Source organism: Sturnira hondurensis, unplaced genomic scaffold (assembly GCF_014824575.4).
Source record: "Sturnira hondurensis isolate 20B ecotype Veracruz unplaced genomic scaffold, ASM1482457v3 Scaffold0007217, whole genome shotgun sequence".
Taxonomy (NCBI): Eukaryota; Metazoa; Chordata; class Mammalia; order Chiroptera; family Phyllostomidae; genus Sturnira; species Sturnira hondurensis.
This window is the reverse complement of record NW_028079848.1, coordinates 3,242,134-3,259,076: the sequence shown is the minus strand read 5'-3', so window position 1 is coordinate 3,259,076 and position 16,943 is coordinate 3,242,134. Positions and strand designations below refer to the sequence as shown.

Here is a 16,943-nt window from a genome sequence, read left to right as displayed (position 1 = left end):
GTAAATGCGTAGACATTCTATATTCAAGCAGCCCAGGGAAGCTCAAAATAAAGCAATACTACAGATGATTTTTGAAAGTTTATAGCCTTTAATATTATCTAGAAAGCAAGTCGGGGAAACAATTAGAGACTCTGAATCTGTAGTTCATTTGCAGAAAACTACAGGAAAGAGGTATGGAAAAACAACAAAAATGAATTAAAAATACACCCTGTCCCTTTTAAATCTATCATGAGAATGTCAAAGAGGAATGTTGTAAGCACGTACTGTTAGATAATTAAGTTGAAATAATATTATTCAGTTGCCACCTAAACTAATGCTAAAGTTCCTTTCATTTTCCTTCCTCCCTCCCTCCCTCCTTCCCCGTCTTGTGTCCTGGACAAAGGCAGTTTTTCCTACTGATACTGTCACACCGAGGGAGAAAGGACATTTTGCTATTTGGCTCCAGAGTCACTGTGACAACCAACTGTTTTACACTTACGATGTTGCATCATTGACTACCTTCTCCACAGTGACCACACAGCACACAGTAGGGCTCTGGGTTTTCTAAGATAATTGTAGAATGATTTCAATTTAAAGGACAGGAAATTAAAACAGAAAGTGATCTTATAAAAATGGGTGATTAAAAGAAAAGAACAAAGACAGCCTCTCCACCTTCCCTATTCGGAAAATCAGAATGGGATGCCTGGGAAGCTGCCTTAGACACGCAGGACAGCTTGCTTTCTCTGCACTACTCAGGAAAGGTTCATCATTCAGCCTCCTCTGAACTAACCCTCTTTTCTCTCGTATTATTAGTAAGAGAGTGGCAAACCGCAGCCTCCTTCCTGTGCAACCAGAGAGAAACGTGAGATGCAGGGTCCAGCGGTATTTCTGAGGCCAAGGGATGGCCGTCTGATTGCGAGAGGTAAATTCACTCTTTTGCCGGAATGAGGTTCGGACGAGACTCACCGTCCTCTCTCCCCCTCCCTGCCCGTTGCCAACGTCTACTCAATCACCATTTCATCGCTGCTTGAATTTCTCTTAGGGTCACGAAGCTCGAATGTCTGAAGTGCAGAGAGAAGGCGACGTCCTTACCCCTCCACTGGGCCAGAGTCGGGAGGGCACAGCCCAGGCGAGCCTTGGCACGGTGGCGGGGGCTTGGCGAGGCACTACCTGAGTAAAAGCCCTACTTTACTGACTGCCTTCATTTTTCTTTCAAAGCCTACTTCTTAACAACTTTTGAAAACAGAAATTTGGCCGTGGGCACGGCCTGTTCTCCAGTTCGTTCCGCAAATAGGTCCAGGACACAGTTTTAGTTTACTTGGCAAAACGCCTCCCACCCCAGAACGAATTCGCCTGTTTAACAACTTGGCCCATCTCTCCCTCCCCGACCCTGGCAGGGCCTGATTTGAAGCTGGCATTTTAGCATCCATCCGTCTGAATTCCATGCTGCACTCATGTCTTGAAGAGGCTGCTTTGAAGGTAAGCAGACCTCCCTCTGCTCCCCATGCAATTTAGGAGCAACAGATTAGCGATCAAATTGGCCCAACAACTTCTGGCTCCTATCAGTTAATTTCTCCAAGGATGTTTCCTTAAAGAAAGCGTCTCTCCACACAGCTGCAGGGAGCGTCCAAACAGCCCAAATCTATAACACGCCACTGTCTTTGCCTGCGTCCACATTTAAGGTTAGAAGCTCTGTTGCAAGACGCCTAGAAAGCCAGAAGGGGTGTGCACTGTGCCCGCCCCCCCCCCACACACACACATCTGAGAAACAGTGAAGGTCCTGCTAATGGAGGCTCTTTGCAGAGAAGAGTCCTCATCTCCGGAAAATGCCTGCAGCTCTGAGCCGTCTGCGGGGTGCAGAGCAGGCCACAGGAAACGGGGCGCCGGACTCCGTGGAGGCGGTCCCCTGCATCTCCAGCACGTTTTGGGGGTTTTCCAAACGGAAAGAAGACCGTCTGCCGTCGGAGTCCACACCCTCGGCCCCATGAGCATCAGGCGTAAACAGACGAGCCTCTTTCAGAAACAGGGTTGGGAGGCCAATGCCCTCTTTGCTTCCTGCTGGTCCACAGGGTTCAGTTCTTAAGGAAAACTGGCAGGCGGCAGAGCTGTCCAGGAAACCCCAGCTTTGTGCGAGGGGAGACAACTCCCTTGCTTCCTCGGGTTTCCTCACAAGGGCTGGTGGCATCCCTGGGAGGGCCCCTGGGCCCCTCCCAACCCTCTCCCTCCTCTCTGGGCAGAGGGACCGGCAGCCATCCAGGGACTGCAATGTGCCACAAATTCTCCAGACGTAGGCCAGACTCCTGACATTTGCCACAGGGGCCATGTTTGTGCTTCAAGTTTTACAGACAAGCAGAACTCAATGCAGACCCAGGGATGCTACCTAAGAGCTGTATTATCTGAGCGTTTCGGAAAGTGTCCTTGTACCTCGTGTCCAATAGTTTTTATGACCCCAATGGCTTCCGTCCCTTTGTAGAGTGTATTAATGCCAAACTGGGAAATGGGAATGTTTCTGTTGGCCAAAGTTGCGATCTACAAAAATACGGAATTATGCGGTAGCCGATTGTTTTCAGAAACAGATTCACACCAACACGTTTTCCGGTGGAAAATATCTTTCCTTTCAGAGGACGTCCCACGGGGAAGTTGACTTTCCGCCCGCTCTGCTGCTGAGTGAGAGGCAAACTCGCGTGGCCCCAGGAGGACCATGACGGACGCCCCGTGGCCTACCGACCCCGTATCTCTGTGCTCCCTGGATTCACTTGCTGTCCCAGGATTAGATTTAAACATTAAAGCCCGAGTCACACCCTCTCCTGTCAGGGAGTCCTTCCCGTCACCCCAGCACGCGCAGACGCGAATCCCGTGTGTCTCCGGAGTGAGATCAGGGTACACCTCACGGAAGGTTCCCAGTAGAGGCAGATGGAGTGAGACAGTGGCCACCAGCTGAGATGGGATCAGCATCTCGGGACGCGGTGCTGCCCATGTCCTGCAGAGGCCTGACTCACAGCTCACTGCTCATCTGGAGGAATTCCGGGAAGAGTTCTGTGGAACAGGGGAAAAGTCGGAACTGGGGACTGTTGGGAAAGAAACGTGTCTCCAGGCTTGCCCACTGGAAGGAACTGTGAACGAGAGCTCGCTGCAAATGGCTCACTCATTGTTGCTTGTCATGCGAGTTTCGATAGCGCGCTTGAGAGCTGTTAATTATCTTAAGTAGGTTCAACAGTTTCTTGAAATGTGTTTATCCTAATAGTTTGCTGAGCAAAGTGGGCCTTTTTATATTATAGCGTGAAGGTATGTTGCAGCTTCTCATGCTAAAACGTCTTGTATTTTAAATGAGTTATATTTAAAATCCACAGGTTTGCAGTTTTCCATTATTCGTCTCTGGAGAAATTCTAGGCCTTTCTTTGCAAGGTCCACTACTCTCATTCATTCTTTATAAATGTTACCGCGATTTGATAAGATCCTGACGGAGCAGTGTTTCTGCCTCCGAATGACAGATTGCTACAGAGGGTGACAAGCCCACAGGTTTTCTCTCTGTCACGCACTGCAGATCCGCACTGTCGATCGAAGGAGCCCCGAGAGTGTGAGATCTTCGTTTAAGTGTGGCGTCCTGCACACAGCGAGTGAGGACCTTCGTAGGTAAATAAGGCTGTTAGGAGGTTTAAAATTCGTCTAGCTCTGTGACAGTCTTCTCCAGCAGACTGTCGCAGGGGGCTGTCAAATGCCTTCTGGAAATCAAGTGACACCTCACCAGGATTGAGTGTTCCCTCTTCGGAGAGGCCTGTGCTGTGGGTCTGGGCTGGATTCCGACGTCCTGTTTTGTGGGTCCAGAGCCCCACGTGACTCTTTACCGGGCTGGCTCTGCTCTGTCACTGGCGAATGTCAGGGAGACCTGCTTCCCGGGGCACCCTGAGGCTTAGAAAAGGGGGCTGCGGTGAGGCCCTCGGCCCAGCCCACGGCGTTCAGGAAGCGGGAGGCGCAAGCTCACCATCCTCGTCTGTTGCCTACACACGTGTCAAAAACAGAAACTGGGGGCCCTCGTCATGAACTGTTCGTACTCGAGTTTTCATTTCCCCAGCCCTATGCGCATACCCTGCTCCAAAGGGGGGCTACTCACTCACCCTTCTCCTTTCTCATGACGACACATATATTTGTACCAACGAGTTTAAATGCTTTCTGGGGGACCCAGCTCAACCTGAATGTTCAGAATTCCCATAACCCCCTTTGGAAAACCATGCCTTTTCAGTGTGGGCACGTCCCCTGCATGTGACGATGTCGCAGTGAGGGCCATGGCTGGGTCTGGTCACACCTGGCGTCCCCCCGTCCAGTGGGGCACTGTCTGTCCGGGGCTGGAGCCTGCAGTTGTGGTGGGGAAGAACCTCCTGCCTCAGCTCGCTGGCGAGACCCGGCTGCGGCGACCCCTGGGGCAGAACCCCCGCCCTGCGCGCCCCGACTCGGACGATTCCTCTCAGCGCAGGAAGCGGACGTGGAGCAGGAGCGGAGTGGGTTCGAGGACGTCCTGTGGCCTGTGAGCACTTAGCAGCTGCACACCCGGCTCCCCACGGAGCAGCCCGGCCTGCCCTCTTTCGTCCGGCAGCTCCAGGAGCCTGCTTGCCGCTGAGTGTCTGCGCCCACGGCCACCCTTTTCCCTCCGGAGCAAGGCGTCACTGTCTGCATCCTCTGACCATTGTGTCTGTGGCCAAGCTTTCACCGCTTCCGAGGCAAACATCCCGGGGAAACGCTCTCAGCCCAAGTATGTGCTTACAAACGGCTGTGGGACGGTCGGAATTTTAAAAAAATTAACCGGGCTAACTTCTGAAACCACGCCACCCTCTCCTGATAAACTGTTTTCGCCTCCTGGCAGTTCCCCCGGCTGACTCCGCTCCCGCTGTTCTCCCCGCACTGGGTGTGCACTCGGCCCTCAGGAAGCTCTGATGGAGCCTGGGACTGCGGCTCCCGGTGTCCCCACGGTTGTCCTCAGCCTCGGACTGTCACTGGAGGCAGTCATGACACTGATGTCACTGCAGGGATAACTGCAGGGCTTCCGGCTCCCCCTGCCAGGCCATGGGGTCGCCTTACCCACACCAGCTCTGGCACTGACACCTGAGACACTCAGCACACGCTAAGGAGCAGACAAAAATTTACGTCGCTCTTCAGAGAGAAACATCCAGAAGTCTGAGCAGGAAATACACAGCACTGAGGGCGGGGCGAGGACCCTGGCCGGCCTTCCTGGCTTCTCTTCAGACCTGCACGCACCGCGAGGCCCGAACGAGGCTGCATGAGCACGGCTCCGCCTGGAGCACAGTGAAGGCGCTCACTGTCCACAGCAGGCGTGTCTGGGGCTCACTTACCACTAAGCACAAACCCGTCATTGCCTGGCACCGGGGGGCGGCACCAGGCGCTGGGAGCCCAGAGCAGGCTGCTAACCCTGGGAGGGTCTCAAGTCCCTTCAAACACCCAGTTACTACCCCAATGGCTGACTTTATAGCAAATCGCGGTGACTTGGGAGAAGGGAGACAGCGTTCCCATGGACAGGCTGGCTGGGCAGGTGCCCTGACAGGCAGTGCTGTGGGAAGGGGTGACTTTGGGGGAACGAAGCAGCCTGGGGGAGGCCCGAGTACACCTTGGGATCCAGGGTTCTCCCCAGTGTCTGAGGCCCCTCTTCCCCATTACTCTCCTGCTCTCTTTATTTCAAACTCTTTCAAAGACACAAGTCACACTCTGGCTGGGTGGCTCAGTTGGTTGGAGCATCGTCCTGTGTCCCAAAGTTTTGGGTTCGATCCCCATGGGGGATACTTCAGGAGACACCTGATTGATTTATTTCTTTCTCTCTCTGTCTCCCCTCTCCTCTCTCTCTAAAACCAATAAAACATATCCTCCGATAAAGATTTAAAAAAAAGGCGTAAGTCAGCCAATCAGAGAAACTAGGTTCATGAAGGTAATCGGTGGGAGAAATGTACGCAGACCAACAAATACACGAATTCACACTGAAACTGGGTTCGTAGTAGAGGCGTTAGAAGCCAAGGGTCCCAAAGTTAAAAGTGGGAACAGCAGGAGAAAGAGAGGAGCCGGGACCTTCGCGGTGAACAGGGTGTAAACAGGGCCCCCAAAACAACACGATTCAACAGCCAGCTGGAGGTGCCTCATTTCTACCGCCATGACAATGAGGAGAGTTCTACCATTCTGTGGGCCAATGACCTTGCAGGCCTGAGCAGATGTCAGCAGCCTGGTCAGTCTCACCAGAGGAGGAGACGCACCTCTGGATGTAGAGGCAGGCCTGAGCCTGGCTCCGCCCCCAGGGGTGTGGTTTCAGGGTACCCCTGTCCCCTGGAATCCCAAGGCTAACCTCAGGCCAGGCGTGCAGGGCCAGACCCTGTGAGATGAAGCTAAGGAACACTTGACGTGGGGATGCTGGCGTGCGGAGAAGGGCTAAGCCTTCCCAAAGCAGGGAATCCCTGTGCTGACGAGTGTAATGCGGAGTTCAGAAGTGGGGTGAAGGCGACTGTGGGCCCCACGGAAGGTGGAGCCCACTCGTGGCCACCATCTAGGCAGGCGCTGTCCTTATCCATCCGCGTGGGCTTCCGAGTCTCTAGCCAGGGTACGAGACAGGGGTTCACAACGACAGAGTCCAGTGTCAGACGTGAATGCCTAAAACGGCTTCCTTAGCCGGGTGACAACCTCCGAGCGACACAACGCTTCAAGCTCGCTGACTGAAGTTCCGATGAGCCTGCAGACGCCGAGCAGACGAGACGCAGCCTGGCGCTGATACAGAGTTACAGATCTGATTTCCGCGGGTGGAAATGCCCATAAATCTGTGTTTGTCACACTGATTTTGATAACCTGCCATAAAACTTTTGTTAATGCTAAGAGGAAAGACATAGCTAGTGCTGTAAATTCACTTAGCCCTCTCCGCCTTACATATTTTGGTAGCAAATTAAATTTATCACTTCATTATCCCTCCCTGGCAGTGGGAAGTTGTAGACTTTAATGGAAGGCACCAGGGCTGCTAATAGAATCTTCTCGTCACAGATGAAGGAAAGGCGAACGCCGAGCGCACGGAGATTGGATGGGATTTGTGAGAAAAGACACGGGCGCCCAGAAGCACAGACTAAGAATGGGACCTGTGCCCCCGTCTGCGAGTGTCTGGGTTAATTATCCAGCCGCCTTGGGACTCTTCCTCCACTCTCGATAAAAAGGTAGCGATTATTGAAGGCGACCGCCTGGCCACCGCCTTTGCCCGTGGGCTGGTTTAACGGGGACATTTACATAGTGGTCGGGCTGCCTTCGTGCCCTGAGTCATGGTAGGTCTGCCCCGCACAGCTGCTGCCGGCCGCCCTGTGCACACAGGTGCGTGTTCTTTGCTGTGTCTGTGGCTCTGAGGCCGGAACAGCAGGGACACTGTGAGGAGGTGCAGGTCAGCGGTGAAGGGCAAGTTGGACAGAGGACAGGGCCGTGCTGGCCCCCTGCCTCTGCTCCTGAATCACTAACCCTCGGAGCCTCGGTTTCCACCTGTGTAAACAGGTCTGTGTGCGCGCTCACAGGTGGGCAGAGGGGGGGCTGCAGTGTGAGGACGTGAACCAGAGTTTGTTCTTGCATTTTGCATTTGTTCATGCGAGCACGTTAGCTTACTGCTGCCCACCCTGGATATGCATGTATTTATGTGTGTACACATGCACACACAGATATGTGTACATGTAAATGTGTACTTATGTATAAAGAACTATACAAAGCATTCAAAGCGTCCATCTTACTACTTTGTAGGTGAGCGTCCACTGATAGAGTTCCCTTCATTCACCATTTGATCTCAGCTGTCTCCTACCACGCCAGGTCTGAGACAAATACTTCGTATTCATAATTATATATATGCTTAAAATGCAGACTCGAATGCAAGTTTCTAAGCTGGGCAGAGAGATGTGAAAAAAAGAATCGAAGCAGCACCAGAAATCCAATCTGTCACGGAAATTACAGGCAGGACAAAGGCAGCAACTTCACGGGGGAAAAAAACTCCAGAGTAAAAAAATAGTTTTGGGCCTTTACACCTTCGCAAAATGCACAAAACGTACCTGAGTGAATGGCACTCCTCAAGAGTTTTGCCTTTATTCCTACACACGGGATAATTTCATCGTCCGTTCCTGACAGAGTTATGACACCAGAAAATGTCAGTGCCTTCGGAAAGCATCGGGAATGCGTTTGCTTTATTATCACCAGACAAATGCCGCACCCCCCAGCCTGTTTGCACAGCGGCGGGCAGGACCTCGGGGCCACAGGGCCCACCCAGCAGGCACCAGTCAGTCTGGCTGGGCGCTGGGAGCCGCGGCCTCAGGCAAGGCAGCCTTTGTTTGCGGGCTGCAGGTGCCGGCTGCTCCGCTCCGCTCGGCCCAGCCACCGGAGCCTCGCCAAGGGCCGGGCCCCACCTCCCGAGTCTGAGCGGCAGCTTCAGTCGGCTTGGCTCCTCCAGGAGCTAGATGTTGCTGCCTCTGCCCCCCTCCCGCTCCTGAGCCCGCCGGCCTCCCTGATGTGCGGAGCCCAGCGCAGCCCAGACCCACATCCAGCTGCCGGCAGCTTGGCAGAGCCAGCCCCGTTTGTTTATGCTCCGAGCCATCCGTCTTCTGGAAGCCGGCTGCCAGCCAAGAGTTCATCTTGGTACCAGTTCCTCGTTTCCCACGGCCGGATTCCTAAGGTTCTCAGTGCCCACAGGCCACCTTATTAAAGGGCGTCGGGACACAAAACGGTCTTTAGTATTTCTTATTCGATGTGTCTTACTTGGCCCCTAAAAGTATTACTGGATGCCTGTCTTCTGGTTTCTCAGTTGTTCACTTAGAAAGTGAACAACCTTCTAATTTAATGCGTGTATGCCTACCACACACAGGAAAACGCACAGATGGGACGCACGCACCTGGAGGAGTCGTGACAACTGTCACCCTAACTAAGATTCGGGGTATTTTTATCGCCCCAGAAAATTCCCTTTTGCTTTCCTCCAGGCAAGCTCTCCAAATCCTGGCTGTGATTGCTAATAGCATAGATCAGTTCTCCAGTACTTAAGCTCTACAGGAATGGAGTTACTTAGTAAGCCCTCTTTTGTGTCTGGCTTCTTCCCCTCAATATAATGTTTCTGAAGTTCCTCTATCTCTAACTTTATGGAGATGTGTTTTTAGTTCTCTTGGATCGATACCTGGGAGCGGAGTTGTTGGTTCTTACAAAAAAGGGAAGAAGAATTCTTTGAAGGGATTGTAACATTTTATTCTCCCGTTAGCCAAGGACAAGAGTTCTAGTTGCCCCAAGTTCTTGCCAACATTTAATGTTGTCGGTCCTTTTAATTTTAGCCATTAGGGTGGGTGTCAAGGGGCAGCTCACTGTGGTGCTTTGCTGCACTTCTAATGTTAACTAAGAATTTTTCTCAGTTTCTTCTTGCCCAGGTTTGTCAGTTCTGACCTGTCCTCCCCATGAGAGAATTATCATCCCTAATCTTTGGCCAGGCCGTGGAAACTATGGTGATGTGCATGACCCATTCTTGCTCCTCTCTCTTGGGGTTTCCCAGGAGGGGCAGAGTGGACTACTGCCAACGCAGCAGCCCAGAGAGGGTGGTCAGAGTCTCGGTGAGTTAGTTACGCAGAGGTCTGCTCCAGTCTGACACTGGCATGAGTGTCAGACTAGAAAATGACCATAGTGACACCGCCTTCTAGTTCCATCACCACCCAAGTCACTGGCAGAAACATGACGCATCGTCCAGAGTCCGTCCAACAGTGCACTCGCTGCACCGGAGGGCTGCCCCAGGGGCGCGCTGCGTTGGAGAAAACAGCGTGGACGAGGACACAGTGTGGACGAGGACACAGCGCCCAAGATGAATCAGAGGAGACAGGCTTTTGTTTCCTGCTTCCCTCTCTCCGGGTCGGCTCTGAAAGCAACCTCATGTCCACCCCGCAGCCCACGGTCCGCATGCAGCTCAGGATGGCTATGGATGTGGCCCAATGCAAAATCGTAAGTTTACTTAAAACATTACAAGAGTTCTTTGTGATTATGTGTCGTGATGTATTTAATGTGTGGCCCAAGACAACGCTGCTTCTTCCCATGTGGCCCAGAGACGGGCAAAGGCTGGACACCTCTGCCTTAGAGGAAAGAGAAACGAAGCAACATGATGGATGGGAGTTTCCCGCGTGGGCCGCCCTGTGGGTCTCCACCGTGGATTTCTCATCGCAAGTTCCCGAATCGGGGGTGGTGAGATTACTGACAATCATTCTGGTCTACACTTACAAGGTGGTGTGCACATTTATTACGCATGCGTCATACTTCTTTCCGCTACATTCACAGTGTCGGAAAAGTGAAAACAGCCCAAATGTCATTTCAATGGATAGTCGAATTGCGGTATGCGGTACAACAGGAAATTATTCGCCAATGAAAAGAGACTAATTGCTGAACACCCACCACACCGTGGGCAAATTGCCAAAACACGGTGCCGAGTGGAAGGAGCCACACACACACGCACACACACACACGAGCAGCCATCCTGCGGAATTCTAATTCCGGCGCTGAGCGGTCTGAACTAACTGGCCGCAGCGGCAGGGCCCAACTGTGCTGGCTTCCTGCGGCGGGTCGGACCCTGACTGATGCGGGGACACTCTCCCGGAGCAGGGTCTCACCAGCCTGTGGTCTGCCCACGTCGTCACATGACTTGTTTGAGGCCGGTGCATTTTTTTCTTTATGTCAATGATATTTCCATTTGGAAAAGAAACGGCGTGAAAAGATCCACAGTGTGGAAGCCACGCAGCCTGTCTGGTGGCGGTAGGAGGCGGCCGGCCCTCTCCAGATGCTCCCCTCAAGCCCCTGTGCTGGCCCTGCCCAAGACGCGCCCCCTCAGACCGGCCTCATTCTCTGTGTTGGGAAACAAGTCAGAAACAAATTCGGAGACCAGCGCCCACACAGAGGAGACCATGGCCGGAGAGTGACTGTTGTATCTGCCCTGGTTCTTCGGGCTTCCAAACAACGGGACAGTGATGTGCTCGGCCGCCTGAACGCACCGGGTCTGGTTTCTCCCGTCAGGACGAGCGAGGCCTGATCCCGGGAGCTGCCGCAGGGGCCCTATGACAGTTTTCGGATTTTTATTGAACAAAAGCCTTTTAACCAAGCACAGTTCGTGCTCATGCATTAACACCGTGATGCATTTCATGCATGCATTTCATCATGTTTTAATATCTCCTGAAAGTCATTCAGCCCATTTTCTGTTTTCTTCTAAGACGACTGCTATTCTCGAAAGGCCTGGCTGCAATTTTAATTACAAATTGGCTTTCTTTCCTCCTCCTAAATTAGGACAGCACCACGGTGTGTGCGGCGGAATGCAGCACTGCGTGAGGAGCCGGAAAATTCAAGGGTAAGGGAGGCCGGGTCTCCGCCCTCAAGACGCTCCGAGTGAGCTCACTGATGCGCAGGGAGGCGCGGGCCCAGGCGAGAATGTGGGGCCTGCAGAGCTGTTGTATGGAAAAGGGCCACTGCGGAGCAGGAAAAGGGGCACCCGTCTTCCTGCAGGGAGAGGGAGAGGGTGACAGACAGGGCTTCCCAGAGGGACGCGAGGGACCCGTCGACATGCTCATGCAGCAGCTCACCGCCAGCCCGTCTCTCCTGCGTGGGGACGTGGTGTCAGGCCCAGGCCCACAGCTGTGCCCGGGGCCACAGACAGTTTATGCTCTGGGTCCAAGTTGCCAAGCAACGGGGACCAAGGCTGTTCCCCCGCCTGCTGCCCTCTGTCCATCTCATTTTACTGAACTAGATTGAGACGCAGAAAGTGGCTTGAAGTTCAAGGTCACTGTCTTCTTTTTACATCCTTTTCATTTCTGAGGCAACGGGAAAAGTAATGACTAGAGAAGTCCAGTGACCACAGCCACTTGGCCGTCTCCGAGGATGTTCAGCTGTTCATTCACTTGTCTGTTGGAGCAGCACTGACTCAGGCCGTGCTGTGCGTCAGGTGTGTCAGTGAGGGTCCAGGGAACTGGGGTAGGAAGCCGAGTAGGGGAAGTGAGCTCGCTGTCTCATAGAGGAAACAAGTAGAAATTCAGATGCTGTGTGCTACCTCTGCAACGGAGGCTGGAGAAGAAACGTCCACACAGTTCCCAGGGCGGCTGCCCTGGTCTGTGTCCCCACCAGCAGGGCACGGCGGCGGTAGACAGAGGGTAGACAGAGCACGGCGGTAGACAGAGCTGCGCACTCGAAATGCATGTGATGTTATCACCCAGCGCCGCCCCGATAAGTTATTTTTTTTAAAAATGGAGAGAAGGAGAAATTAATTCTGGTGTAGAGGTCCGAGAATAACCCAGAGGGAAGGGGGAGCTTGAGAGGGTCTCCTCTGTGACCTGGAAGGACACACCAGCTGCAGACACCAGCCTGGGCCCCTGCACACAGACCCGGCCCCCAGGACAGCGGCCCGAGCTGGCCCCCTTCCCAGGCCCCCTCTCAGGAACGCGCTGGCACCCAGAGCCCAGGAGAGAAAGTTCTTTCCCTCCAAGCCTTCTGATCGTGACACGGTCTCCACGTCATCCTCGTCTGCACATCTAAAAACGCCGACACCCGCACTCTATTTTCTGATACTGCTTCGACGAATATTTACCTCCAGAAGAACTTGTGGATAAAGGCACCTGGCAGTGAGGTCTTCCTTGAAGTGCCCTTGGCAGCCCCCAACCTGCGGTCCTAGAGAGGTGACAGGTGGACGTGCCACCTGCCACCCGATGCCCCAGCAAGGGAGGCAGAACCGGCCCCTGACAGACACGTTCGTCTCTGCACAGCAGACACTCAAACACCCGTCTTCGGAGGCGCAAGGGAGGGTCATAAACACCTCCCATCGGCTCAGGGCACGTGTGCTGCCGACTGAGTGGATTTTAGTGGCTCTCGGCCTCGTTCCCGAGGGATCGTGGATGGGTGCGGCGGCGACGTCACTGATTTACGGAGACTCGTCAGCTTGGCCGAGCCGCCTTGCTAGTGAGACACGAAGACGCACCGTGTGTGTCCAACGATGCCCCCCTGAGCCCTGCTGGCACCCATCGTGGGGGTGCGCGGCCCCAGCCTGCGCCGGGAGAAGCAGGGTTAGGACGGCTGAGTGCAGGATAATGGGGTGTGTTGCTACGGAGACCCCTGCGTCTGGTGCTGCAGAGAGCCTGCTCCTTGTCTTCACGGACGCCGTGTTGCCGACCGTCGGTGTGCGGTCTGGACGTGACAGCTTCAGGCTGTGCTTCCTGCCGACTCCTCGACCTCTGACCGGATGTTCTCCCGCCATTTCCTTCTTCACTCCTTTCAGCCACGTGGGCCCTCGGGTCCCTCTGTCGCATCCATGACGCTGGAGCGCAGAGCCCTGGCCCCACTGCCAGCCTGTAGGAGCAGGGTGTCTGGGGGGCAGGGAGTCGGCGTGCCCCACGGGCGCCCTGCCTGTGGGCTGTGCTCTCAGAATCCCACCTCACACTCACACACACACTCTCACGCACTCAGACACTAACACACACAATCACACACTGACACACGCTCACACCCTGGCATCACCAGGAAGCAACAGGTAGGAGGCAGCCTGCTCCCTGGGTCCAGAGCGCTTGGCTCCCCATCAGGAATACTCACTGGAAGGGGGCGTCACCTATTGTCCTGGTCATGCGGGCCCCACAGGGAAGCCAGGAGCACAGGTCTGTTGTTACCAGGCCGCCTGCCTGTTCGCCCATCTCGATGCTGAGAAACGACTCCCTAATGTAGCCACGCGTGACGCTGGACACCACACTTACTATTCTGATGAAGGCTAGGCTCCCCGAAGTAAGGTCTGAACCCAGATTCCAAGGATCAGAAAATCAATCTCCACTCCCCCCACCCACACGGGACCCTCCGTCGCCATCCACCTTCTCCTGAACGGGCACGTCTGGGAACGAGCGCGCACATCCTCCGGAGCCATGATCGCTCGTGTGGGGACCACGCGGGTTCGGGACAGCACTTTCACCGAGAGTCGGAGACTCTCAGAGCCACCGTGGCGGAAACCAAGTCCGAGAGATGTTTACCCCGAGTAAGTACAAAGCGACTGGCGAATTACTGCCAGTCACGAACAGCCGTGGGAAGCCGATGGTCACTGACCCAGGCAAGAGCACTCACTGTCTAAAGACTGCAGACTCGGTCTACGGTGACATGACCAGGGACACTAATAGGCACCATCTCCCTAATTACAAAACTATAAACACTCGCGTCACCCAGCCCTTCGGCTTGAGGGCCACTTGTGGACTCATCCGTCACCACGTTGCCCTGGAGCGCACACTGTAAGGTTTCTCTTCTTTGGCCCTTTTGGTTCTCACGACCCTACTTACAGACACACCCACCAGCCTTCAGGAAGTCGTTGTTTCTGCCTCTCCGCCAGGAGAGGAGCAGCGATGTTCCCCATCGAAGCCACCTGAGTCAGTTACAGGACCGGGCTCCCGTCCGCGACCCGGACCCTGCCCTCCACGGCAGGGTACATCCAGGGCTTTTATTTTCCATTCTTTTTCCTGTGACCCGTTTCCAGTCAAGACTCCTTTGAATTATTAAATGCTTCCTTAAAGAGTCTCTTTATGCTTGCTTCTCTTTTTTTTAAAAGTTAATTATTGATGTAGTGACAAGCTGAAAAGACTAAGAATTGTAATTCCGCCCTCCCCTCATTCAGAGCCCGAGACATGTCTTCCTACAACGGCCGTCTATTTAGATCCCCACAAAGGAAGTGCAGAGGCAGAATGCCCAACGCTGTTTGAGCGGAGCTTTTGCTGAAGTCTCCGCACGGCGCAGAAGGTAAACTCGGGGCACGTTTCTCGGGAAACAGCAGTTAGGGCGAGAGGTGGGCGCGGCCTTTCCAGCCCAGGTTGAACCACATCAGCAGAGGTGGTTACAAAAGGCGCTGATTAGATTGGACTTTTAAAAACTCCATCACATGCTTCAGGGCTCTAGTGATTTGATTATCTTGGAAATGGGAAGGGAATGGTGCAATTTTCAGAGCTTGTTAAGGAATAAAGAGATCTCCGGCCTCCCACCGGAAAGCGCACCAGTCCCCGCCCCAGGAAGCGAGAATCAGGAGGCGTTTTGCAGGCGCACACGGACCTGGCCCTTTCCCGTGACCTCGCACCCCAAAGCAATGGAAGTGGGGGGCCCGCCTTGCAGCTGCAGTTCTGCCTCCTTGGGCACCACGCTCCTGGGGAGACCACCGGGCGCTCTGCAAGGGCACCGGTGGCAGGAGGGGCCCCAAACTGAAGCGGAAGCCCCTCGCCCAGTTCCGGCCCCGAGCCAGCCAGTCGGGTGAGCACGTACCTTTCCCGTGAGCTCAGCGAGGCGCGGCACAGGCTTCCCTTTCTGGTGGCTCACGGTCACGGGGCTCTGCCCATCCCAGTCCTGCAGTTCCTCGATGCTCTTCAGGTACAGCAGGGCCCGGAGGCCCGAGCAGTAGTCCTCGATGACCGTGAGGTCCTGGTTCTGGACCGCGCTGCACACCTGTGGGAAGGACACCAGCCAGAGGTCACAGCAGAGCTCTCTCACCCCCAGACGGACCCGTGCTCCCCCTCTTCAACAAAGCCCATCTGCGGGCCAGGCTTTGCGTTAGGCTGCTGGACAGGTCACCCCTGCAGGCAGGAGTGGGGGTGGGAGGGGCTGTCATGGGCACAAGGACACTTCCAGGGATGAGGAGGAAGCCCAAGGGGCGGTGCCCTCGCAGGTGTGGACGTGTGCACCTGAAACCTGTGCAGGTTACGGCAGGCCAGGTGCACCCCGGGAGGGCTGTTCCAAATCAGGTCCAAACAGCTGAATTTCCGAGGGGCCCACGCGTGGCACAGCGTGAAAACGGATCTGTGAGCGCTCGGTGTCTTCACTGGGAGGGCTGTGCTGCCGGGGCTGCTCCTGTGTGTGGACAAGGTCACTGAGTCAGCCCCACTCGCCAGGGCTGGTTCTTTGGGACCCACGGCGCTCCCAACGCTCGGCTGCCTCCTCTGGGCCCCGCATCAGGGGCCCCTCTCTCTGCCTTCAGACCTTGTCAGATGGCCGGGCTGGAAGGCCTTCGCTCCGACCCACAACCCGCCACCAGCCCTGCCTCGGTCCCCGGTACATGCCGCTTCTTCAAGGGGCCTCCGGGGGCCCAGGATGAAAGGCTTTCTTTAATTAACAATTTTTTTTTCAATTGCAGTTCACATATAACGTTATTCTGTATCCGTTTCACACGCAGGGCCAAGTGGCTAAAAAGCCGTGCACTTCACAGCGTGGCCCCCCGGCCTTGTGTCCCCCGCCGGCCCCGTACGTGGTTATCACACTGTTCCTGACTATGTTCCCTGTGTGTACGTGGTGTCTCTGTGACTGCCCTGTGACTGCCAGGCTGTGCTTCCTCATCTCGTCCCCTTTGTCACTCAACTCCCCACCCCTCTCCCCAGCAGGTCAGTCTGGTCTCTGTATCTGGGTCTGTTTCTACTCTGTTTGCTGGTTTATTTTGTTCGTTAAGGCTTTCTTGTATGCATACACATTTGGCTGATAATTATTACACAATTATTTGATGGACACCTCACTCGGGAGAGCACCGGGTGCTCTTCGAGGGCGCCGCAGGGGGGGCGGCCCCAACACTCGGCTGCCTCCTCACTCCCCAAGGAGCTGGAAACATCGGCGTCTACCTTGGTCAACCCGTCGCCCCCAGGGCCTGGCACAGGTTTGCCACTTTGTGGGGGTCTCAGTAAATTTGCACTGAACGAATGGGTCATTCGAAAGACATAGCTTAATTTGAGTAATGTAGTCAGAGAAAAGAGATTAAAAACTCCTAGAGGTAAAGAAGACTGAATCTTTTTACTAGGATCCCTCTGGAAGTACAAACACACGGCGTGCTGGAGTTTGGGTTGCAGCTTGGAGTTACTGGACTCAGACACACACGGCAGGCTGATTGTCTCCGAGAACCCCTCTCCAAGCCTGCGGGCTCCGGAGACTCGTTACCGCTCCAACCATCACTCCGAATCGACCCTCGCCAC

The 16,943-nt window shown here is 54.6% G+C and overlaps 1 protein-coding gene across 1 annotated transcript in view; it reads right to left on the bottom strand.

Annotated features, from left to right (window-relative positions):
- Positions 1-16,943, bottom strand: part of DPYD (dihydropyrimidine dehydrogenase) — a 521,728-nt gene that overhangs the window by 44,984 nt on the left and 459,801 nt on the right. Inside the window, exon 20 of the mRNA XM_037051359.1 lies at positions 15,256-15,435. Within this exon, the coding sequence (XP_036907254.1) occupies positions 15,256-15,435 (180 nt within the window). The remainder of the gene's footprint in view (positions 1-15,255; positions 15,436-16,943) is intronic.